At 37.7% G+C, this 25630-nt stretch overlaps 2 protein-coding genes across 3 annotated transcripts; both read left to right on the top strand.

Moving 5' to 3' along the window:
• The first annotated feature begins 1041 nt into the window (after positions 1–1041).
• Positions 1042–18574, top strand: dnajb14 (DnaJ heat shock protein family (Hsp40) member B14). Its single transcript, XM_061717671.1, has 8 exons — positions 1042–1210; positions 8706–8883; positions 13069–13214; positions 15208–15396; positions 16565–16647; positions 16796–16905; positions 17358–17530; positions 17627–18574. The coding sequence occupies exons 1-8, from the start codon at positions 1078–1080 to the stop codon at positions 17749–17751; spliced, it is 1137 nt and encodes a 378-aa protein (XP_061573655.1). The 5' UTR covers positions 1042–1077; the 3' UTR covers positions 17752–18574.
• Positions 18575–20660: 2086 nt separating this feature from the next.
• pla2g12a (phospholipase A2, group XIIA) lies at positions 20661–25596 on the top strand. Of its 2 annotated transcripts, none has more exons than XM_061717660.1 (4): positions 20661–21067; positions 21442–21518; positions 22384–22549; positions 24081–25596. In XM_061717660.1, the coding sequence occupies exons 1-4, from the start codon at positions 20845–20847 to the stop codon at positions 24197–24199; spliced, it is 585 nt and encodes a 194-aa protein (XP_061573644.1). In that variant the 5' UTR covers positions 20661–20844; the 3' UTR covers positions 24200–25596. The 2 variants fall into 2 exon arrangements, with proteins under 2 accessions (XP_061573644.1, XP_061573637.1); XM_061717653.1 differs by having other exon boundaries at positions 20665–21067; positions 21439–21518.
• The last annotated feature ends 34 nt before the right edge of the window (positions 25597–25630 follow it).

Below are 25630 nucleotides of genomic sequence, written 5' to 3'. Positions count from 1 at the left end.
AGGTGAAACTAATATATTACATAGTGTCATTACATGCAAAGCAAGATATGTTAAACCTTTTTTTTGTTATTATTTTGATGATTGAATTGTTTATTGATTTCATAATATAGAGATTTTTTCATTTTTTCAAACTGTGAGCCATACTCACCAAAATTATAACAAATAAAGGCTTGAAATATCTCACTTTGAATGTAGTGGGGAATAATATATTTGTTTCACCTTTAGTTGAATTTACTAAGAATGAAGTTTTGCAATATATTCACATTTTCCGACCTTCACCTGTATATTATTACATCAATAAATAAGAGCATAATATGTGTCTGTATTGGTTCAATACGGAATGCAACTTTTAATTCCCAATTACGGAACAATTCCGTATTTTAAGGGACGGGTGGCAAGCCTAGTTAGTATATATATATATTATATATATGTTAGTGTTGTGTGGTGTTAGTATATATATATTATATATATGTTAGTATATATATATATTATATATATGTTAGTGTTGTGTGGTGTTAGTATATATATATTATATATATGTTAGTATATATATATATTATATATATGTTAGTGTTGTGTGGTGTTAGTATATATATATTATATATATGTTAGTATATATATATATTATATATATGTTAGTGTTGTGTGGTGTTAGTATATTATATTATATATATGTTAGTGTTGTGTGGTGTTATATATATATATATATTATATATATGTTAGTGTTGTGTGGTGTTAGTATATATATATTATATATATGTTAGTGTTGTGTGGTGTTATATATATATATTATATATATGTTAGTGTTGTGTGGTGTTAGTATATATATATTATATATATGTTAGTGTTGTGTGGTGTGTTAGTATATATATATTATATATATGTTAGTGTTGTGTGGTGTTATATATATATATATTATATATATGTTAGTGTTGTGTGGTGTTAGTATATATATATTATATATATGTTAGTGTTGTGTGGTGTTAGTATATATATATTAGTAGCTCCAGCACCTGAGCACTGGTCACGTGGTGCGCGGGCCGCTCAGCTGACTGCTGGAGGAGGAAGAGGAAAACGATGGAAGGAAACAGAGACGAGGCAGAAAAATGTATCAAAATAGCCACGAAAGCCCTCGAAGCTGGAGATAAAGAAAAGGCTGTCAGGTTTCTCAACAAAGCAGAGAAGCTGTATCCCACTGACAAAGCTAAAGGTGAGACTTTACTCGTCCCCGGCGCGTCTGTTTAGCCTGCCAGGGCTAATCTAGCAGGGAAGCCTCATATATCTACAGGTGCCGCTTGGTAATGTCACTTATAGTATAGGTCCATCAGCTGGACACAGTATAATGACTATAAATGAGGGTTTTTATAACTTTGCATCAATGCAAAAGGACGAGGGGTTTAATGACAGGAAGTGTAGTAACACGCATCCATCAAATCGACGCAGAGCCTACGGCGTAGGGTACGCGGCCACGCGCACCGTACGGAGCGCGTCGCCGCGTACCCTACGCCGTAGGTTCTGCGTTGCTGTAACGCGGGACCATAAATCAGCCTTTAGTTAGCTGTGCTGCTGGCCTGACAGCTAGCACGTCTTTTACTACGAGGCGTTTATTGCACAGTTTGAAAATAAGGTAGTCATAATATGTTAACTAAATGTCTCAACAGTATTTCTGCCCTCTTTTAATACCACAATCAAACCAGAAGCTGTGTTGTAAACGTCGGTAACACACTTTCACAGCTATCATCCATTCAGTCAACGCTATAGCAGCTGTCCATTGTGACGTGTTCTTACTGGTTATCTTAGTTTAAACTATGCTTTAATTGCATTTTCACAGGCACCTAGAGTAAAATATGATGTTAAACGTGGATTTGAAGGGGTCTTTGGTGAAGGGAGAGCCGCCAGTTGGGATTTAAAGACAGATTTAGGGCGACATGTGGACTACACTCTATCCGGGTCTTTCAAGAAACTTCCAATCCTTTAATTGAATGATTGGCCCAGTGAGAGTCCTCAAGTATAAACCAGTCCAGGACACACAATAACCTGTTAGATCAGAGTTAAATGCTGGTAAGGGTAGTTAATGTATATCAGCATGGGGGAAATTGCACATTGGTTCAATTTCAATTCATTGATTTCTATATAGTTCCACTTCACAGCAAATGTAATCTGAGTCTGCTTTGAAGAGAAAGTAGGCAACGCCTGTATAAGTCCAACTAGGGCTGGGCGATATGGACCAAAAGTCATATCTCGATATTTTCTACCTGAATGGCGATACTCGATATATATCGATATTTTTTCTGTGCCATAATTGGGGTTTCCCCCAAAGCATTATAGCATAGCATCTCTGTTAGCTTCATTTCTTCTGAGGCAAACCCTTAAAAAAACAGTCAGTTTTAATACAAAGCCTCGTGCCAAATGTCACACAGGTACCTTTATTAACAGAGATCTGCACAATATCAACATGTATAAAACAAATGAAATAAAAATAAACTGCCTGCATATATAGAATAAAAATGCTTCTTGAATAAAATAAAACAAATATCCCTTTCCTGCATAACAATTAAATTAAAATACACTGTGCAATTAATACTATGTAGACCAGGGGTCCTCAACCCTGGTCCTCGAGGGCCGGTGTCCCTGCAGGTTTTAGATGTTTCCCTGCTTCATTGCACCGTGATACAAGTGACTGTGTCATCAACAGAATTGTGCAGCCCTGGATGAAAAGCTGATGACGATGATTAATTAGAATCAGGTGTGTTAAAGCAGGGAAACATCTAAAACATGCAGGACACCGGCCCTCGAGGACCAGGGTTGAGGACCCCTGATGTAGACAGTAACAGGCAGACTTTTCCACTGAAGTTGACAGTTGTGCAAATAACAAAACATTTGTGCAAATCTCAAATAAAACATTCAAGTCAATTTGTCACAAAATAAGCTATATCAAAATCATAAAAAAATAAATAAATAAATATATATTTTTTTAAATCGATATAAACGATATTGTCTCGTACCATATCGCGTTTGAAAATATATCGATATATATTAAAATCTCGATATATCGCCCAGCCCTAAGTCCAACTTAGTCCAATTGGTTATGATTATCGCAGGTCCTTCCTCCCCGCTGCCATCAGACTGTATAACCAGGCCTGCTCTCAGTAGCCAGTGGACAATAATATGACAATTTTTGTATTTTTTATATATTTTTTATTCTGACTTTTCAGTCTTTTTACAACCTCCCCTGCATGTGTGTGCTAAGTGTACTGCTGACAACAAAAATAAGTTTCTCCACTGAAGGAGAAAATAAAGGATATCTTATCTTATTACAATATCACAATGACTGCGTTTACATGCAGTCAATAACCCTTTTAAAACCCGAATATTAGCAATAATCCGAATTTGCACGGCCATGTAAACACCAATAACCCCTTTTGAATAACCCGAATTTGCTCATATTCCGGTTTTTAAAAACCCGAATATGACCCCTGGGTTACTCCTTTTAAAACCTGAATATTCAGTGATATAAACACCAAACGGAATATCCCGATCAAAAGGAACATGAATTTGTTTTCTGCGCATGCTCTGTTCGCAAGGAATCCTGGTCTTTTGAGTCCAGGACGTACTTCTAAACATGGAGAAACGCAAGACCACGCCACACTTTTGGAGTGAGGAGGAGACTAATCACTTCATGAATGTAATGAAGGATATGAACATTTTGGCATTTGTAGACGGTAGAAAGTACCGAGATAGCGAGATTTACGAGAAGGTGAGCAAAAAGTTGCGCGAAGTAGCATTTGTTTTGAATTTGGATACAGGAAGAGGAAGCGGAAATTACGCTAATTGCGTCATCACGTTCTCCGCGAGTCGCTGGTTTGATCGAGATATCCCGAATGATTAATTACCATGTATACAGGGATAACCCTGTTTGCTCAGGCATGTAAACGGAATATTCCGAATGTTTCAGTAACCGGAATATTAGCAATAACCCGAATTTTGACTGCATGTAAACGTAGTCAGTGTCTACCTTTGGTTGGAAGACTGTTTCTGCAGCTGTCGTGGAAAAACCTGCAAAATGTCTTTAACACGTTCTTTCCAACTAGGTGAATAACTGGACTGAAAACTGAATGTCTAAGTTACCAAGAATAAGACTGGAGAGATGATCCAGATTTCAGGAGGAGCATACTGATTTTAGAGCGTAGAGGATGATACATTCTAGTAGACAAATCATTGGTGTTCCCACTGCTAATCTTTGTTTGGGCAGAGTACTAGTCTGCACCTGTAGTAACCAAGGCAACGAGGCTATATTCTAATGCCCATCACAACAGCAATCTTTGAACTTATCATTGTCCAGTGTATGGTCGCTGTATTGATCAAATATGATCAAACATATTGCCATGAATTATTCAGAACCAGATTCAAAAGGGAAGACGCTCTTCTGCCTTGACTGGTTGGTGTGTGGGGATACCAGAGTGCAAGCAAATATAATGCTTAACATAGAAAAAAAACACTGAAGATGAGTAACTTGTAATTTGTTAAACTGTAACGTGTCAGTTGAAATGAAATGTATTTTAATGCCCAGCAGTGTTTGTATAATTAACTCTGCTTATGCCTGTACGCTCAGCATTTGCTTTGCATGCAGTGCTGACAACCATTTTTATGTTAAAAAAAAGTAGCTTAAATGTCTCAATATGATGTCACTCAGTAATTATCATTTTCATGGATTCCTCATAGCATATTTGATTACTGTTTTGTGCCTGATTCTTTTTTTAAGAGTTTCTTTTTTTCACGCTGACCTCATATGTAGCCTACTTTATATTATTACACTCAAAATCCTAATAAAAGCCAGTCAGATTCACATGTTTTTCTGTTTTGTCCGACACCACAATGAGTTTGAAATTCTGACTGAATATTGGCCTGTCAAGATTATACTTTTTTTCTTTTTTTTTTTTTTTTTTACATGAGTTAAAGGATGATATATGGAACTTTGGGCAAATGTACTTGTGGATGAAGTAAAATCTCATGAAGGGACACAAATATTTTCTTACACAGTCCACTCTTCAATGTACTGAGGCTGCTGCTGACGGAGCAGAGTAGATGTTGCAGGAGACAGACCGGGCTCTTGTTAGACAATATTGGAAATGTTTGTTCTGCAAGTTGATAGATCTGTCACGAGTTGTGTGTAGGGTTTTTTTTTTTCTTTTAAGTAAGTTGTTCAGGGGAAAAAGAGCTAAATCTGTTGGGGGAATAAAACTGTCCTTCTGTGTCTGAAGGAGGCACTACTTCTGCTTCATATGCAGTACTAAAATGTATATTTGTTTTTTATTTTTTATATTAGTTTTGTGAATTATTTTGTTTTTGTCTAGTGTAAGGAATGATGTATTCACTTCAAAGAAATTACATTCACACACCACACAATGTGCACTTGAATGTAATGTAATGTACAAGAATCTGCAGTCACAATAAACCAATCATGCATTGGGAAAATCAGTGTGTTGTTGAGAAAGGATGTTTAAATCTATCCCTGAAAAGTAGTGGTTAATTGTAAATGTTATATATATATATATATATATATATATATATATATATATATATATATATAACGCACCGTACTGTACGTGGAAATGCGCTCTTTTTTTTGCTATTAAAACATGATTTGTAATGTACACACTTAAACTACAAATAATAGTTTTTTGACGTGACATCAGAGATTGCGCATGCTCTCTGCGAAAGGATGAAGCAAATCGGTTCGTAGCTGCTACAACTGTGCGATTCCTTCACGAGGAGCGACCAGGATTTCAAACATGCTTGATTTTCTTGCGACCTCACGATTTGTGATCGGGAGCTCGTCGTGAGGTGTTATCAATTCGTTTACCCACATTAGCGTCACTGAGTTGGCTAATAAGTCTACCTTTTCTCCGGTAATTAGCTGCCTTATTTCTTACGGCGACTTCTCCTTTTTTTTTTTCTTACAACGACTCTGACCCAAACACCCCACTCCTTCCCTCCCCTCCCCCCGCCGTTGCGCTGATCATCACACAGGCTGTGCTGTGAAGGTGGAGAAATGCGGCGATGGTGCATTTGCGACAAAAAAAAAAAAAAAAAAATTATAATAAAAAAAAATTTTCAGGCGTGGCGGCTATGATTTAGCAGTTACTCTGTCTTTTTGCTTTTTTCTTCTTTGAGAATTGGTTGACTGCCACTTCAAAAGAAATGGTCTCTGAATCTTTTCTTGTGCAGTGTTTTTTGCCTTTGTGCAGAGTTTTAACAAAGTCTCACTTGGAATATGTACTTTTACCGGAATAGTACAAATGAAGACTGAGCTATAAAGTGGTTTGTCACATTCTTTGATATCACCATATCATAATGACGAGAGAAGGTCAGCTAAAGAGACACCAGTAGGGTTTTCATGACAGTTCCTTGCTAGCTGAAGGTGTGTACTGTATGAGTCTGCACAGGAGTTGTGTCCATATCACACAGCAGGTTCAAAGGCCGCGTTCAGACTGCAGGCAAATCTGGTTCGTATCTGATTCCTTCTCATATCCGATTTTAAGGGCTGACTGTCCACACTGTCCAAATCGCATCTAGCTCTGTTCAGACTGGGCCACATCATTGACTGATCTGACGGGTTGCCTTAGCAACGACGTCGGAGCGGAGGCGTCACCCAGCGCGTGTATTGTGTGAAGTCATGTAATTGCGACAACAGTGTTGCGTAGAGTGACGTCACGGACAGTCAAAACCGATCTGAGTGTTTGGAGCTGTTCAGACTGAGATGCATCTGCCCAAATGCGATGTGAAACTACCTCCCGGAGGTGGTTTCGATCTGGTTTGCAAAAATCGGATCTCATGCGGTTTGGGACTGTTCCGACTTCAAAAGAGTCATCCAGTTTCAATCTGGATGGGCTAAAAATCGGATATTGGCTGGCAGTCTGAACGCGGCCATATTGTCCTCTTTGTGATTTCTTGTGTCATTGAACTGGCTATAAACTCTAGTGTCAAATTTAAGTTTGGGGGCACAACAAACATTCTCATTCATGTGAAAACTGAGCCTACACTTGTGATATGAGCTAAACTATCATGGGTGTTTCTGTGCTGCCATGTACCACCATGCATTATTTACAATAAATGTATACTATTTGCATTAGTGTTTTCACCAGTGGATGTTGCAGTAGGAGCTGCAGTAGTTTTTTCATTCATAGTGATAGTACAAGTAGTATTGGCATACAAAATTGTAATAGTGGCAGAAGGATTATAATTAAAAGTAATGCTCACAATAGGATATTGTTTGTTTCTGCTTGATTTATAAGATGTTTTTAATACATCAACAATATGCTATGTAATTTTTGTACATTAAACAAAATCCATGTGTGTTGTCGGTTTAAGTAAAAAGGTAACAACGCTGATAAGAGAAATACCGGTAGTAAAAACTCTTTTTTTAAACAGTTTATTTTAGTTATTAAGGTTTTTATGATGCAACGTAATTATGGTATCACTGCTGGATGATCTTCAAAGCACAGTTTAATAAGACTTGTTTCTTTTGACTTTTGTAATTGTGTTGTCTAATATTTGATTTCAGATTAAAGTGATATGTTTCATAGGTTTTCATAGGTAATTCAGAAAATGAAACGGTGCACATTATATTACCGTATTTGTTTATTTGTTTTGTTTTAACCCCTTAGGTTTGACTTTGAAGCAATTTGTGTTTTTATTAGATTTTACAAAATCCATTTAAACACTTCAGTGACATTAGGATTTCTTGGATTTAAGTTTGGCTGGCACAGTGACACAGGAATGAAAGGTTATAATTTGGATTTTTTTTTAACCCACTAGATTGGGTAGTATCATGTTCTGGCTCAAATTCCATCTGTACATGGCAGTAGCAATGCAGAAGTCATAGGATTAATAGGAAAAGCAGGGTGTGTATGTCTGACATCTAATTAAAATTGATAATACATTCATGAACATGTGAAAGAACATAAATTTGATTAAAAAAAAATTTCTGTGTGCTCTTTGTGCATATGCTTTTATAGACTACCTATTTCTTACCAGTAAGGCTCATTGTTCATTGCATCTGTGACATATTTGTTTAATGAATTTACGATTTAATCTCCTACATCTCCTACTACCTGCAGTTTCTGAAACGATCACAGTACTTAATGCTGTCAGGTTTGTGGAAAGCTGCTATTACCGGTAATTTACAGGAAGTTGGCATGTTCTTAATTTTCACCCTGTGGTGTAGATTGTTGTCCTATGTCATTAGAAATAACCCTGTGTGTGATGCATACTTGGCTTGCATGTGACATTTTCTAGATGAATGTACTGCAGTAATTACTGATAACACAAATTCAAAGAGCTTTGTGGCTGGCAAACAACTCTGGTCGAATACTTTCTTTCATCAGTTGACATTAAACATCTCCGTGGAACGCTTTAGTAAGTGATGCAAAGGCTTACAAGACTATTAACATTGAAATTCTGGGAACTGAGTCTTTTTTAGTTGCTTTTATGTTGATAATCTGTTGTGTTGTTTTCAGTTTTGATAGGGCTGTGTAACCATGGCAATGGTTCCAGTAGCAAGAATGTGAGAGAGACATTTTCTTTTTTTTTAGGTGCTAAAATGATAGGGCATTAATTTATTTTCTCGTATATCTCCACTTAAAAAGTTATGAGTTGATGGATAATTCTTATCTCTAGCTTATTACACTTTTTCTCTCCTTCAGCTTTTTTGGATGCACTGACAAAGAATGGAAGCTCAGCAGGTAACGGCGCATATCGCAGGAGACCAGCAGAACACTCTGAAAATAATAACGGTGCCCAGCCAGAGGGGGAAAGTTGCAAACCTGAAGGAGGTGATTCGTCTAAAAGTTTCACCAAAGACCAGGTTGAAGGTGTTAAAAGGTAAGAATGTCAGATTTGTTTTGTCCCTTTTTATTCAGTTGATTGGACAGTTGAACTTCAGTATGTAATATTTATGCTTTTGCAAAAACTAGAACACAGTACATTTCAGAAAAGCTTCTGTACCCAAAGGAAGTCACTAAAGTCTCAACACAAATATTGCTATAGGAATCTTTACATCTTTATGTTCCCCATGAGGATGCAATCAAAGGTACCGTAAAACACCAAATAAAGGCCCAGGCGTTTATCAGGGACCTGCGTTTGTTTGGGACATGCCTTTATTATTTGTGTGTCGCATCATCCAAAAATGGGTGGATGAACGATGCGCGAGTGGTGGGAAAATTGAACTTTGGGCACGACTCCTTGTGTGACATGCGTACAGGTGCCAAACAGGTGCCACATCTCACTCTTTTGCTGTCCACGCCAAATTCCCTGGTGCGCTTATCTGCTATTTCTTGTGAGAAGCCGTGATGCTGGCCATAATGGTGGAATGCGTTCCTTTCTCTTTGATACACAAGCCGCTGAACTTCATACACGTCAACAGTGAGGTCCCTCTAAAATTGAATAAATAGTCATACACTTTTCCATTCGTTTAAGGTTATTTGTTTGTTTAGGTAAGCTATATTTGCATATGGTAGAATATCTTTTGGGCAACCAGAAAAACAATGTTTGACCCGGCCTTTATTTGGGATGGATGTTTAATATAAAAAATATTTTGCTACACCCGGCGGGTAGTTGGGACCTGTGACAAATTGGCACGCGGCCATTATTTGAAGTTTTACGGTATTCAGTAGTGCAAGTTTGATGAAAATTACATGCTTTCATTTAGACCATGGCACAGGATTAGAGGAGAGAAAGGAAAGTAATGGATTAGTAATGGATGTATATGTTTCACAAATACAATCCTACCAGTGTGTTAACCAAGTTAGGTAGTAGTCACCTTTTCCCTTGGTGTTCTAAACCTGTGGGGAATTGCATCATATCTTCTAAGAAAAGTATTCTCTGGTGTGATGTCATCTCTATTTTGGTGGATGGATGGATGGATGGATGGATGGATGGATGGATTAATAGGTACTATAGATATATAAATATAGATGTATTCATATCCAAGAAAAAAATCACTTTTCCAACAGTTTTGTAAAGATGGAAACGGGGGCATGCAGGGTTACTGTACAAAGAAAAATCTAATTAAGATTATATACATACAAGGCACGCAAGGTTCAAAAACTAAGATAATACTAGACAGATAAAAATACAAAATAAAAACTCCAAAATCCAGATCTATAGTGCAAGAAGACAGTGTGTAAGTTGTGCATTTGTGCAAAACGACAGTGATAATAAGTCCAGGCAGGCTTTGTGTTTGTGTTATCGCTTCCCCTGAGAGGTGTTTAAGAGCCACTTGGCGTGTGGGAGGAACGAGCTTCTCAGTCTGTCAGTGGAGCAGGACAGTGACAGTAGTCTGATCCTGAAACCGCCCCTCTGCCTGGAGATGGTGCTGTGTACTGGGTGATGTGGGTTGTCTATGACAGTGATTCTTAACCATAGGGCCGCGGCCCACACTTGGGCCGCGAGCGCCACCTAGTGGGCCGCGAAAAAAAAATCAGTTTTGTACGTGTGGGCCGCGAGGGCCGCGGGACTGCATAGTCTTCCGACCAAATGAGGAGAAGAAGACACTCAGCTAGCTCTAGGTGTAATAGTAAGAGAAATGGTGTGTATTTATAGAGAAAATCCTTCATTTTGCACAGAGTAGGTTTAGATCCGCCAGGATCAGGGATCGATTAATTGGGTCTGCGCCCAGAGCGAGCGAGCGCGGCGTGATCATTTATCCTGACGCGTCCCCGCGGCCGGGGAGGTCGGCTGAGGCTGCCGCTCGGGCGGTGGGCTCCGTCGTTACTGGTGAAAGATGGTAGATGTAGATGCGTGGGCTGTCGTGTCTGCTGGACTGGACTGTTCGGGCTCGCAAAAGCATCGGAAAGTGACTCTGCTGCAGCGGCCAGAGAGCTGCGGTGCTGGCTCTGCCCGCTCAGGCTCGGATGAAACCCGACACGCGCAGTCCTGACAACTTATTAATGTAAATAAAACTTAGTAAGTTACTTAGTAAGTAATTAGCTTGACTCTTACAGAGATGAGAAACGTAACAGGTGGAAAGGAAAGTTCAACCCGGAATGGACAGATTCATCCTGGTTCTTCCCACTGGGACAAAACCAGTGTCTCATACGTTCAGAGACCGTGGCGTTCAAAGTGCGAAAGTGAAACGCCACTGAAACAAAACACAAAGTTTTTCATCAAACATATCCACTCAAGTCTGAACTAAAGTCACAGAAAATAAGCTGACCATCTTAAAACATGTTTGGGTCCAGATACAGCTGTGAAGCAGCTTTCTCCACAGTGAACATAATTAAAACTAAATATCGTTTCAGGCTCATCAATGAGCACCTCCACATGCATATGAGAACCTGACACCATCCAGCCCAGATTTAAAGTTCTGACAGGAGAAATTAGAGCTCAGTTCTCTCACTGAACGACAGAAAGTGGGGGCATAAGATTAAGGGGAAGAAAGAAAAACTGCAAAACTGTTCAATTGTTAAGATGTGTTTATATTAATTTATTATACAAATGTGTTGAGACAATTAACAAAGAAAAGGGGAAAATTCAAACTGCTGGTAAAGAAATAAAATAAGATAGCATTTGAAAAATAAAATAAAATCTATTTTATTTTTAAGAGAAAGAAATATGTGTAATTGAAGTTACACATGTTAATTGGCAAATATGTACTTTTTTAATATAACAGTCAGATGCAGATGTTGATACAACTATGAGGCTACTTGAATATATATATATATATATATATATATATATATATATATATATATATATATATTTATTATGATGTTCTGGACCTTCGCTTGAGTACATTTTCTCTAAATGGACCTCTTAAAGTTGAATACCCCTGCTATACAGTGTTAATATTTAACGGGCCCGGGCCACTCTGTACTGAAAAAATTGGGCCCCGAGGTCAGAAAGGTTAAGAACCCCTGGTCTATGATGACAGGAGCCTGTTCATCGTCCATCACACTCTATTCCAATGGTTCCAAGTTTGTCCAGGCGTGCGGGGTCCTCCCCCCACCACACTACTGCATACAGGAGGGTATTTGCCACCACTCGCTAGTTATTGTTCAGTGAGAGATGAAACTAAATCAGAGTATTTAAAATCATAATAATTGGGGAAAAAAACAAACAAAAAAACTCTTAAACAGAGAAAATACCATCTTTACGCTCACAATCAATTTTAAGTAACACATCATTAGTCCTGTTTCCATTTTCATTTGCACAAAACCCAAATATCGAAAATAAAACCTGTAATGGAAATGGCTTAAATTCAGAAAAGAAACCTCCCTAATATCACAAAAACCTTTCTATGCTTTCACAAGGTGGTTTTTCAGGCGATTTGGTATTCCAGTTTATTGCAAAAGTGAAATTGCGAATTTTCGCGCCTCTGGCAGCGCTGGATGTGATGCAGTTGTTCAATCTAAAGTCATCAAAATTCAATTCCCAGCTGTTTTTGGCCTCATTAATATGAATTAGCTGCGCTGTAACACTACTTAATCAATATGCATAAGAGCTTTATCTCTAAATAATCATTTTGAATGATCATCTGTTTGTCTTCATCATCTGACTTATTTCTCAACAGCTGTAGAGGCAATCTCAATAAGTTGTCAAATACTTTTTTTTTTGTTTTGAAGAGAACTCTCTCAGGATGAGATACGGAGAGTTACGACACGTACGCTTATTTGAAAAATGAAGTTCAATGGAAATGCTGGCCCCCTGTAGCCACCTTTATTGCAAATTTTGATTTTCTTTTGCGCAAAAGTGAAACGGAAACGCAACCAGTATAACCTAGAAATTGCATTTGACTTTTTTTAGGAGATGAAAGTATAAACTAATAACCACAATAAATGTACATATGACTGTGACATTTGAAGTTTTCAGGGTTATTTTTTTTTTGTGGGTGAGTGTGTGAGTAACGCCAGTCTGTTCACTTTCTATGTCCAAGTATTTTATTCACCTGCTGTTCTCCAGAAGGTAACAGAAAGAGGATATGATACTTAAAGCACACAAGTTGTTGTCACCTGTCAAAACTTTATGCTTGTCTACTTCATGCTTTTTGTTTTTTCCCCTGTCTTTCAGAATAAAACGGTGTAAGGACTATTATGAAGTACTTGGTGTCAACAAAGAAGCCAATGATGATGAGCTGAAAAAAGCATACAGGAAACTAGCGCTGAAGTTCCACCCAGACAAAAACCACGCACCTGGAGCAACGGAGGCCTTTAAAAGTAACTTCACTCAGTTGTATTTTGTTCATTTGCTAAGTAGTTTGACATCTTACATGTATGTGATTGACTGTGCTTTATAAAGCATTTGTCATTCGCCTTTGACTTAAGACTGTACATAAAATACTGCTATTCCTTGAACAATATATCAGTTTAAAAGTTATAAATACTATTAAAATTTTAACTCTGTTTAATACCATTTTTCAAGTCAGTAAAAGTTATATTTATATCATGCCGATTCACATCCAAAGTACTCCCAAGGCACTTTACACAGAAACCAAACAAGTTCAATACAGTCCAGTTAAATACAGTTCATTTAAGTCTAATTTGTTGAAATTCATATAACCCTCCTGTTATGTTCATTTGTCAGGAACAGCAATGGTGTATGTTTAATTATCCAAAAGATATCGGAAACCAATAAAATCCGAACAAGCAGTGTGAATATTTCATCACTAACTCCATTACTAATTATTCTATCAATATTTAGTGCAATGGTGTTCCTTACCTCCAACAGGTAATGGTTCAATTAGGATAATTCACTCGTTTTTCATTTAAAAAAAATACATGTTCAAACTTTTTTAATGTTTCACTACTTTTTTACTTTTGAAATACCAACATATAAAACACCCCCTAACCCTAACTCCCTAATGTTCAGTGCGTAGCTGATTTTTATCCCATGTTTAGCTAGTTTGGAAGGCATGTATTGTCTAAATGGGCAGCGACCTCTGAATGCTACGATGCCGCTGTGATATTAGGGCCTGGGTTGTAGGGTAGTGGAAGTTGCTCTCCCCACTTGTGCCACACTATCCTAATAGCTGCCAGCTTTTCTCTCTCCATCTACCAGCACTTGTCTCTCGATTATCAAATCGCTTAACTCTGGAGAAAATGTGAAAAGTCAAAATATAGCCCTGCCTGTGTCTGCATCCCACAGACTGGCTGTCGATTCATCCTTTGACTTATAGACCCCAGCCAAGATGAGGAGCCCCAAATACGCATCTAAATGTGTTTGTCCAGTTCCTTCCGCTTCTCCCCAAAAACATGCCAGACCTTTTCTAGAAGGATTTTCTGTATTGAATCTGGCATGAACAGCTCAAAAGTTTACTTGAGGTCAGTCACACGACTCACTTCCATCCTAGTTGGCCCTGGCACGGTCTTTATGTTTTCTGCAGACAGTTTTGCCTGACGCACATTTGGAGATGAAGAATACTGTATTTCACAATTTTTTGACATTAATGTCTTGCTTGGAGGAATAGGAATAGCAATTCCCTCATATGTTTCAAAATAAGAATCATTAGAATCAGAATTTAGCTCAAGATAGTCTTCGTCTTCAGACACATCCTCCTCTATTTCACTGTCATGATCAATGATGACTTCCAGAGGCTCCTGGACTGTCATCGTTTTGCTTCAGCTGCTCATTTTGTAACGGTCTGCCTGACAAAGTGTAATGTTGGTAGGACTCCTATGCAGATAATCTTTTATCTATTTTTGCCCCTCCCCTGTTGAGTGTCCGCTGAATGTAGATAGTTTCCCACGAGAACATAATTGGTCCCTGTGAAAAGTCTGTGTGTGTCTGTGTGTGTTTGTGTGTGGTGAAATATGTCTCAAAGAAAGCTTCAAAATGACAGCTTGTTCACTCATGCAGCTACCAATCAATCAGATTTTCATATGATTACTGTATATGGGTTGAAACAACTTGCACAAAAATTGTTATTGTGGTATTTAGTATTTACCGTTTGTACTAGTATGAATCAACACTCTCATCCAAAATGTGTCTACACCATGTCCATTCTAACTTATTTCTCCAGTTTCTTGATTAGATGTGAAACCAACAATTACGGTTGACAATTTTTTCTTCCCTGAACCTGATAAAGTTTCTCTGTCTGTATAGAAGCTGATTGATCAGCCTGTTGAAACCTGAACAGAAGACAAAAGAAAACAACCAGAAACGATAGCAAAATCTCTGTTGACCCATCTAATCTGACTCCTTTCCCTGCAGAGATTGGCAATGCTTATGCAGTTCTTAGCAACCCAGACAAAAGACGACAGTATGACGTGACAGGCGGGGAGGAGCCGAGCAGCCCAAGTCAGTCACAAGGGGCAGGCTTCGACTTCCACAGGGGCTTCGAGGCGGACATAACTCCTGAGGACCTCTTCAACATGTTCTTTGGAGGCGGCTTCCCTTCCTGTGAGTGAGCACTTGGGTTATCAGGTGTTAATTAATTATGTTAACAGTACATTATGTAACAGTAATCAGGGTTTTAGTCTCAGCGTAGGTGTGCGTATGTTCCGCATGATCTGATGGAATCTATCGTATTTATTATTTTAACTGGAGGAAATGTACATGCCAATTTACAGCAATATCATTTAACCCTTGTGCTGTCTTTGGGTCAAAATTACCCAATTCTTCTATCCTTCTTTCCTCCTGCCATGCTCTCTCCTTCCTTCTTCCTTTCCTCTTTTCCTCCTTTTTTACCCTCCTTAACTCCTTTTTCTTCCTACCTCCCTTTTGTCATTCGTTCCTTTATTACCTTCTTTGCTTTTCCTTCCTTCTTTCCTTATTTTCTCCATTCCTTCCTTCTTCCCTCCCTTCTTTCTTTCCTTTTCTCTATTCCTTCCTCCCTCCATTCTTCCTACTTCTTTCCTCCCTTCCATGTTTTCTCGCTTCCTTACTCCCTTTCCTACTTCCTCCCTTCTTTCCTTCTTTTCTCCTTTCTCCCTTCCTTCCATCTTCCTTCTTTCCTCCCTTCCTTCTTTTCTCCCTTCCTTACTCCCTTTCCTACTTCCTTCCTTCTTTCCTTCTTTTCTCATTACTTCCTTCTTTCCTTCCTTCCATCTTTTCTCCCTTTATTCATTCCTTCTTTTCTCCCTTCACCCTCCCTTGACCCAAATACAGCACAAGGGTTAAACATTATTCAGCCAATACAAGTAGTAGTGTGAAAGGCAGGAAAACAAACCTCCTGGAACCCTGGAAAGGTTTTTGTGATATTTGGGAGGAGTTGTTTTTTTTTTCATTACATGTTTTCATTTTCAATATTAGGGTTTTGCGCAAATCTACAGGTGATGGAAACGTGACTTGTGAAGCCATGAGCTACAACTACAATTCTGCATTTATTGACTAAAATGAATAAAATACAGTTTTAAGAAAGGATGCACTGTGCTGGTCATCGTTGGCAATGTGAAAGTGAGGCTGGATGAGCAGGTGGAAGAGAGGTTTTTCACCTGTTACTATAGCAGCAGATGAGACATGAGACAACTGCTGATTCATCTCCAAAGTTCTGCATAACCAGACTGGTTTAGTAACATTGATTTTCATAACCTTGTATCTGACCTCAACTATATTTTTGTGTCTTCAGCAAGTGCACACACTTTCACCAACAGTCGAAGCTACAGCCATCAGACGGATCACCGACAGGAGCGGACTGAAGAAAGGGGAGATGTATGTAGAAGGGTTTATAATTATTATTTTTTTCCAGAATAAGTACATGTACATTTTTTTTTTCTTCATATTTGCAGCATTGTTAATAAATAGACACGTATACAAGCTAAATGTATAATGTAATAGACTTGTACTGTGGTTCATCCAGGGTGGCTTTTCAATGTTTATCCAACTGATGCCCATCGTGGTCCTAATTTTGCTGTCAATCCTGAGCCAGATGATGGTGTCCCCTCCACCCTACAGCCTCTATTCTAGACCGTATGTACACACACTGTCGGACAAAACTATGCAGCATCTCACAAGTGGTGCAGTGGCTTCACACCAGCTGTGTGTTACGTGTGTATTTTTGAATAATGGCTGCCTGTGTGGTATTACTAGTTGCAGCCTTTTTGTTGCAGTGCGCAATCTGCTGCTTTTAGATCTCCAGGATTGTTTTACCCCCGCCTGAGATCTGTCTGTCACATCTGGTCTGCATGCTATAATCTGTTGACATGGCAGCTGAAATGAAAGTCATGACCTCTGCTCATAACAGACCTCTGGTGTGAAGCTGGCTGTACACACGTTTTCACTTCATAGTTTTTTTTAATTGATGACATGTCATGGACCTGCCAAAGTATTTTGTTGACTTCTTAACACTGTTCATGAATAGATTCACTGTAGTCTTATTTGCAGAAATTCATATTGTATTTTCACTAACTCAACTCTTCCAGGTCCACGGGCCAGACCGTAAAAAGACAGACTGAAAACCTGCATGTTGACTACTATGTCACCAGAGATTTCAAGTCTGAGTTTAAGGGCGCAGCTCTGCAACAAATTGAGAAAAGTGTAGAGGAGGACTATGTAACTAATGTTAGAAATAACTGTTGGAAAGACAGACAGACAAGTAAGTACCTATAGCTGAGAAATATATTTTTTATTACACTTTCAGGCCTTTTTTTTTGTCTCCCTCTCATATTGTTTCTCTGCTTGTCTCGTCCAGAAACAGAACTGCTTTATGCTGCAAAAGTCTACAGGGATGACCGAATGCGTAAGAAGGCAGAACTCATGACCATGGATAGCTGCAAAGAGCTGGACAGACTAAATGACCTATTCAGAGGCGGATGAGTTGGGTTCTTTTAGAAAATGTAAATATATATGATAGATATGTATGTCCATGTCTTTTTTTTTTTTTCCTTTTTTTTTTTTTTTTTTTTTTTAAGAGAGTCTTTACTCTAGGAGCAAAAACTTACTTAAATAGTTTAGCTCTAATGTTAAAATGACCCAACTCCCTGTATTCCTTTCCGCCAACTTCTCTTCTTCCTCACTCCAGCCTGACCCCGGGAGACCCCAGGAATCGCCTTGTTACGTCATAATGAACCCAGTCTACACACTGTTGAAAGTTATAGACTTTTTTTCTTTCTTTTTTTTTTAACTTTGTTTTTCAATCAACGGGAAGGACCAGGACACTTGATTGTAAAGGCATGTGCTTTTAGTAGCAAGAACCTGACAGGGATTCTGTACATGCAGAAATACCTTCTGAACAAGCAGAGGTGACAGCTTTTGGCAGCATCTGCTCGTCATAAACAGAAAATCAGAGACATTATAGATTCAATTGGAGGTGTTGTCCTTCAGCCAAATCCATATAGTAAATAAAACTAAATATGGAAATCAAAGAGAACTTGTTAAGCTTCCTGTTCACATTGTGTGGATGAAGAATAATGCATCATAGTGATTTTGCTACCTAAAAACATTTAGTTTTCCAGCACAAAATGTGAAGCTGGTTGGGACTAAACATGAAAGGACAGTGAAACTATTGTTCATAACTAGTTGTACATTTTCGTTTTTGAATGTTTAAATTTAATGCAGTTATTTAAGTAACTATAGAAGAACCGGTGGTCTTCTTAAATGCTCACCTGATCATTTAAATAAAGTTAATTGTTACCATAGACTGATGAAATTGTGTCTTTGCTTAAATCACATACATCTCACGCATGTTTATGTTGCATAGCTTTGATTAGAATTGCTTGACATTTTTTTGGGGTAAATTTCTGATGCAACTTGTGTAAAGGTGCATGGAATTTTAGAAACAATGTTTTAAGATTTTTGACACATACTATGTTCAAACCAGTTTTATTGTGTTCAAATGGGCATTTGGAACTCTCCATGGATAAATGAAAACCAGAACTTTCAAGCTTGGAAACAAAAGGGGCTGTAATATAAAATGATGGAACTGTTACTAAAACTACTAATCATAATCAGACATTAAGATAAAGGGAGTGAGATGAGAAAAAGCTGCTGCATAGACTAAAATAAAAACAATTATTTCTGGCGCTTGACCACTTGTGGTCTGCATCTAGTTTTTTTTTGTTTGTTTTTTTCCAACTTGGGATGCTGATTTTTCCACCCAGATTTGTTGTCTAAAGTATGGAGCACCAAAACTGACATAATTAAAAATAAAAGCAGAAATGTATATATTTTGTTTTTCCTTTTCCTTACATACATGCATTCTTTGTTTTTACAATCCCTTGTCTCTAATTACTTTACCTTGTTCATTTCTGCCTTATTATGCAAATGAGGAGGGCTTCCCTTCTTCGTCCAGCTCCTCTACTACTGATCGATAAGTAAGAAGAAGCAAGACTATTGCACAACTGTTGGTGACACTGGGATAAACATACAACCCTACATTTGTTGAAGCGTATGTATAATGCTGCTCTCACTACCTTTTTATTTACACAGTCAGCCCTCATTGAAGACTGAATATTGTCTAATGGGTGAATTTCTAAAATGATCTATTAATGTTCTGCGCTGTAGGGATGGTCAAAGGGACATTATAAACAGAGGTGTCAAGTAACGAAGTACAAATACTTCGTTACCTTACTTAAGTAGAAATTTTGGTTATCTATACTTCACTGGAGTAATTATTTTTCAGACGACTTTTTACTTTTACTCCTTACATTTTCACACAATTATCTGTACTTTTTACTCCTTACATTTTAAAAACAGCCTTGTTACTCTATTTCATTTCGGCCTTTAAATAAAAACTATCCAGTTAAATTGCTCCATCCGGATAGAGTGAATTTGGTTGTGGTTGTTTCAGATGTTCTTGTCCAGTTTTGTTCTTACATCCGTTCCCTCAGATTCCTGCAACTAAACTTGGATGTACATTCCAATAAAGGTTAGGATAAATGATAACATGCCTCTGAAGTTTGACTTTTTGCACCATTACAATACTTATAGGCAACTAGTCATCATATCTGCTCTCTGAAACACATATTAATGCTCAATAGTACACATATATGGTTCTTTAATATATTTGCATTATCCTAAGATGCATTCATTCTCAATGGCTTTTGTCTTTTGGCTTTTTCCCCCCTTACATTACTTTTACTTTTATACTTTAAGTAGTTTTGAAACCAGTACTTTTATACTTTTACTTGAGTAAAAAACTTGAGTTGATAATTCAACTTCTACAGGAGTATTTTTAAACTCTAGTATCTATACTTCTACCTGAGTAATGAATGTGAATACTTTTGACGCCTCTGATTATAAAACAAACAAAGAAGCCAGAGTAAATTAACTATAAATCTTGACATTATTATTATTAGTTTGAGTCTTTAGGTTGCGCAGTAGTCTTAATTTTGGCCTTTTCCATTAATGACCAGTAGTGGAGGAGCTGCACCAGAAAGCAGAAATGCATTAGGTAAAGTAAAAAGACAGGAGGGAATGCATGTATAAGGAAAGGAGAAAAACAAAATATATATTTCTTGACGAAAATGCATGTTTAAGGAAAAAAAAAAACGAAATATATACATTTCTTGACGGAAATGCACGTATAATGAAAAACATCACCCATGGGTGATGTAGATTGCAGAGGAGCTGTACAATGACGATGAATAGATAAGTAAATGCATATTTGCAAAAGTTTAACTATATAGACGGACTTTTTTTTCGCGCCGAGGTAGCCTATATCTTGCATGTTATAAACTTCGATATGTTTTTCTTTATTGCAATATATTACATCATGATTGGTTTTTAATCAGTGGTCACGTGACAGCGTCAACCCCGGAAGCAACGTGACAGCTGTGACATGTCTGCGTTGGAAGTGAAATTAAATGTGTTGGATTTGAATATTGAGATGCTACCAAGACAACAGGTCGGGGAGTAAGTTAAGTTAAATTAAATTAAACCCTGCTGTCCGGTTGTGGTTTGAAGGGTACTATGCCATATCACAGCAACGCCTGGGCGCTACTGCTGCTTAGTTTGCTCTGCTGCGGGTGTTTGTCACTTGTGTTTAGCTGCAAACAAGAGCCAGAGACACCAGACTGGAAGGCGAGTCTGAAAACTATTCGGAATGGCATTCACAAAATTGACACGTACTTGAACGCGGCGCTGGACTTGTTTGGGGGCTATGACGGTCTGTGTCGTTATACATGCAGTGATGGTAAGTCTTTACTTCACTTCAGGGCCCTTTTCATATCAGTACTATACCTACATATTCTTAAACTATATATCCATAGAAGAAAATCATGGATTGTGGGGTTATATGATGATGGAGAACTATAAAAATACTGTTTTTCCCCCCAGGGAGTGTTTCACTGAAGCCTGAATTATGGTTCCGCGTTAATTCGACGCAGAGCCTACGCCGTAGGATACGCGGCGCTTCGCGTACCCTACGGCGTAGGCTCTGCGTTGATGTAACGCGGAACCATAAATCAGCCTTAAGCCATAAAATTCCTTATATGATTGCCTCAAAAAAGCAAGATAATAATCAGTGGAAGGACAAGACGCTTCCTCACCTTTGCTCTTGTTTAGAAGGATACAAGCCTGTTCCTCGTCCCGGGTACAAAAACCCTCCACCAAACGGCTGTGGCTCCCCCCTCTTTGGATTTAAGGTAATTTGACCCAGTTTGGAAGCATCTTCATTGTATATGTTACATAAAATGTGTGTCATGTGAGTGTCTGAATATTTTTTGATGGAAATTAATGTTTGTTTGTTTTTGTTTACACATGCTCTACTGTATTACAGAGGTGTCAAGTAACGAAGTACAAATACTTTGTTACCTTACTTAAGTAGAAATTTTGGTTATCTATACTGCACTGGAGTAATTATTTTTCAGACGACTTTTTACTTTTACTCCTTACATTTTCATGCATTTATCTGTACTTTTTACTCCTTACATTTTAAAAACAGCCTTGTTACTCTATTTCATTTCGGCCTTTAAATAAAAACTATCCAGTTAAATTGCGCCATCCGGATAGAGTGAATTTGGTTGTGGTTGTTTCAGATGTTCTTGTCCAGTTTTGTTCTTACATCCGTTGCCCTTAGATTCCTGCAACTAAACTTGGATGTACATTCCAATAAACATTAGGATAAATGATAACATGCCTCTGAAGTTTGACTTTTTGCACCATTACAATACTTATAGGCAACTAGTCATCATATCTTCTGCTCTCTGAAACACATGTTAATGCTCAATAGTACACATATATGGTTCTTTAATATATTTGCATTATACTAAGATGCATTCATTTTCAATGGCTTTTGTCCTTAATGCCCCCCCCCCCCCCCCCCTTACATTACTTTTACTTTTATACTTTAAGTAGTTTTGAAACCAGTACTTTTATACTTTTACTTGAGTTGATACTTCAACTTCTACAGGAGTATTTTTAAACTCTAGTATCTATACTTCTACCTGAGTGATGAATGTGAATACTTTTGACACCTCTGCTGTATAATAACTGTCCTGTTATTCTCAGTTTGATATAGGTATACCATCCATGACCAAATGTTGTAATCAGCATGACCGTTGCTATGACGCCTGTGGCCGTGAGAAACAGGACTGCGATGAGCAGTTTCAGGACTGTCTTGAGAACATCTGTAAGAATGTGCAAAAAACTCTGGGATTGGCCAAGACTGTCGAAGGTAAAACAGTGTGTTTAAACTAGATGACAGTTTTTCTGATCTGATGTTTCAAAGCTGTAAACATTAAAAATAGCACTTTAAGCTTTCCTCCCACTTTTAACTGTTCATTAATTGGTTATCAGCTTTAATTTTACATTAGGATATGGAATATTTATTTGGAAATGTAATTGTAATAGGTCATAGATACCATTTAATGGCAGCAGAAAATATGACAGAGACAAAAAAATGAAAGCGAGACAAAAAAAACAGCTTAGGACACAGTACAATATTCAAGCAATAAACAATAAATGGGGTTAAAAAGCCACCTCGTGATATTCAATGTAGATGTGGCAATTAGGTCATTTCTTAAGATAACAAAAGGTGTGGCCTTTTACATTCGGTGGCTGAAATGAAACTGTTTTGTTCTGATGTTGCTCATTGATCGGTGCTTGTCAGTTTTCACATGAAAAATGTATAAAATGTCAGGGTTTTATTCATTTGTATTTGAATCCAACAAAAGAATGATTAAAAAAATGAAATAATTTAGCTTTTTGTGACATTTTGGTAGGTCACAGTGAGGCAAAACATTATCTCTAATATTCAATCCAACTAAAATTAAATGTGTTCCATTCAGTTGCTTACATTTCTTTTTTTTTTTTACTGTCAGGGACATTTTACTACAGCTTAGTTATTGTTATTGTGAGTGTTGCTTTTTTTCCCCATTTCAGTCTGATTTATTCTGTGTATTATCAGTTCTTTAGCAGACCTCTATTTGAACTATTGCATTTGAAGTGATGACATCATTTAAAGGTACAGATTCAATTCAACTCAATAAACTTTATTTATCCTCGAAGGCCAAAAAATTCCAGTACAGCCCTGCCACGAGAACAAATAAAACAAACAAACATAAGACACGGGTAAACAGGTGCCTGAGCCAAAAGATCAGCGCAGCCCAGATTTAATCGAAAACACCGAGCTGCAGAGCTCCACTCTAAACAGGAGCTGTAACCTCCCGAGTGGTTAGGATCGGAGTTATGTATCTGGGAAAGGTGCTCCCCTGGGTGCAAGTCACATGGTTCTGGTCCTGTACACAGTCTTCAGCCAGGTCCCATGAGATTTGATTCATGCATGTGTGAATAAGAGGTCAAATTGTTGTAATACACAATATGTCCATCAGAGGGAAGAGTAGAGCTCTAAATGCTGCAAATCCTGATACTGTAATATGGATTAACCCACAGGGCAAAGTTCATTCTGTCAGTCCTGCATATATTAATGTGGTCTAATCTTGGACTTCTTAAAGTTTAATCAAACCTGTTTTGCTTGTGACTTGGCTTATTTAGACTTACATGGAAATATAATTCTTAAAAAAATAAACATAAAATGGGATTTGAATTTGTGAAATTAAGATTTCTGTTTTGCAGTGTATTGAAATATTCTCAAAATCTTAGAAGTACATGCAGTAGCCACAAAGCAAAAGACACAGCTTGCCCACCCCCACCCTGTGGTGTCATACTCACGGTCTTCTCTGTGCACTTTGCTTCTATCTTAACAGCGTGCGAGTCAGCAGTGACGCTGCTTTTCGACGCCGTCATGCACCTGGGATGTAAACCGTACCTGGACAGTCAGCGAGACTCCTGTGTGTGTCAGTACGAAGTAAAAAAGGAACTGTGAGGCCTCGGCTTGAACAAAGACTTTGTAATGGACACAGTATGAAAAGCAACTCTGACCGGTGAAAACTAGCAATGATGTTTTGTTTGAAATGTGTAGATTTTCTCAGGGATAAAGCTTCTTCAGCCGGCATTAATTTATGCTCATTGCTTCCTTGTACACCATGTGTATACACATAGTGAATGTGAAACCACTGTAGTTTGTAATGCAGACAATAAATACCTTTCCCATACAGTTGATTATTTATGTATACTATAGTGAATACTTTTAAATTAAAACTTTTAAGAATTGTTTTTCTAATATATATATATATATATATATATATATATATATATACACACACACACACAGAGGTGGACAGAGTACTCGACCCCAGTACTTGAGTAAGAGTACAAATACTACTGGTCAAAATTTACTCCGTTACAAGTAAAAGTAGCTCAGTCAAAATATTACTCGAGTAAGAGTAGAAAAGTACTTGCTTTTAAAGGTACTTAAGTATCCAAAAGTAAATGCTTTTAATTTTACTTTAAGTAAGAGTAAGAGTAAATTTCTTATTTTCCACATCAGTAAATTACTATATTTTTTTGTATACATTTGTCTGTGCCCTCGTTTTTTACTCGGTCGAACTCAAACATTGAGTTAAGAAACGGCCAAGGATTTTGTGAAAGTCCCTGCTCCGAGTCCGGCTCATTATCAGACTCAGACGACTCAGCGGATTGTCTTTCTTCTCCTGACGCAGGCGTAGCCATTGTTGCAGTTATGTCTTGACTTGTTGCGGCTCTGTCTTGACTTGTTGCGGCCCTGTCTTGACAAACGCAGGCTACTTTGGCGGTATCGTTTTGAGGAGGCTTGACGTATTTCCGCTTTACGTACATCCCAGTGGAGAGCGTGCACTGTGATAGGTCTCCTCCTTTGACAAAAACAGCTTGTGTCCAATAGGATTTTAGGGAAGAAGAAAAAAAGAGTAGACCTGAAAGTAACGAGTACTTTTCAGCCTTCCTAGAAATTTACTTGAGTAAAAGTAAAAATATTTGTCTTGGAAATGTATTCAAGTAAGAGTAATAAGTACCAAAGAAATCTAATACTCAAAGTACAAATCCTCTGGATATGTACTTAAGTACAGTACTCAAGTAAATTTACTCTGTTACTGTCCACCACTGTGTATGTATGTATGTATATATATATATATGTATATATGTATATATATATATATATATATATATATATATATATAACAATACAGTGCAGCCTGTTCACCGATGCGTCGATCAAGTATTTATTTTTCCGCAGAATTTATAGGATTTTTTTTTTAGGTTTTGTTTGTCTTTACGGTTGTGACACAAATTAACTTTTTCGGGTTTCTTGTAACAGTTCATTTTGAATAAAGGCCATTGAAAGTGGTTTGTGTTGGTTCTGTAATGATCTTGAACTGCC

Source organism: Cololabis saira, chromosome 1 (assembly GCF_033807715.1).
Source record: "Cololabis saira isolate AMF1-May2022 chromosome 1, fColSai1.1, whole genome shotgun sequence".
NCBI lineage: Eukaryota > Metazoa > Chordata > Actinopteri > Beloniformes > Belonidae > Cololabis > Cololabis saira.
Note: the sequence above shows the minus strand (reverse complement) of the source record. Positions and strands in the feature narration are given on the sequence as shown.

Excerpts from the sequence above, each read along its gene's own strand:
- dnajb14 (XM_061717671.1), top strand. The coding sequence starts at position 1,078 with ATGGAAGGAAACAGAGACGAGGCAGAAAAATGTATCAAAATAGCCACG. Across the intron at positions 16,648-16,795 it reads GGACTGAAGAAAGGGGAGAT|GGTGGCTTTTCAATGTTTAT; the intron begins GTATGTAGAAGG and ends TGGTTCATCCAG. Across the intron at positions 17,531-17,626 it reads TTGGAAAGACAGACAGACAA|AAACAGAACTGCTTTATGCT; the intron begins GTAAGTACCTAT and ends TGTCTCGTCCAG.
- pla2g12a (XM_061717653.1), top strand. The coding sequence starts at position 20,845 with ATGCCATATCACAGCAACGCCTGGGCGCTACTGCTGCTTAGTTTGCTC. Across the intron at positions 21,068-21,438 it reads TCGTTATACATGCAGTGATG|AAGGATACAAGCCTGTTCCT; the intron begins GTAAGTCTTTAC and ends GCTCTTGTTTAG. Across the intron at positions 21,519-22,383 it reads CCCCCCTCTTTGGATTTAAG|TTTGATATAGGTATACCATC; the intron begins GTAATTTGACCC and ends TGTTATTCTCAG.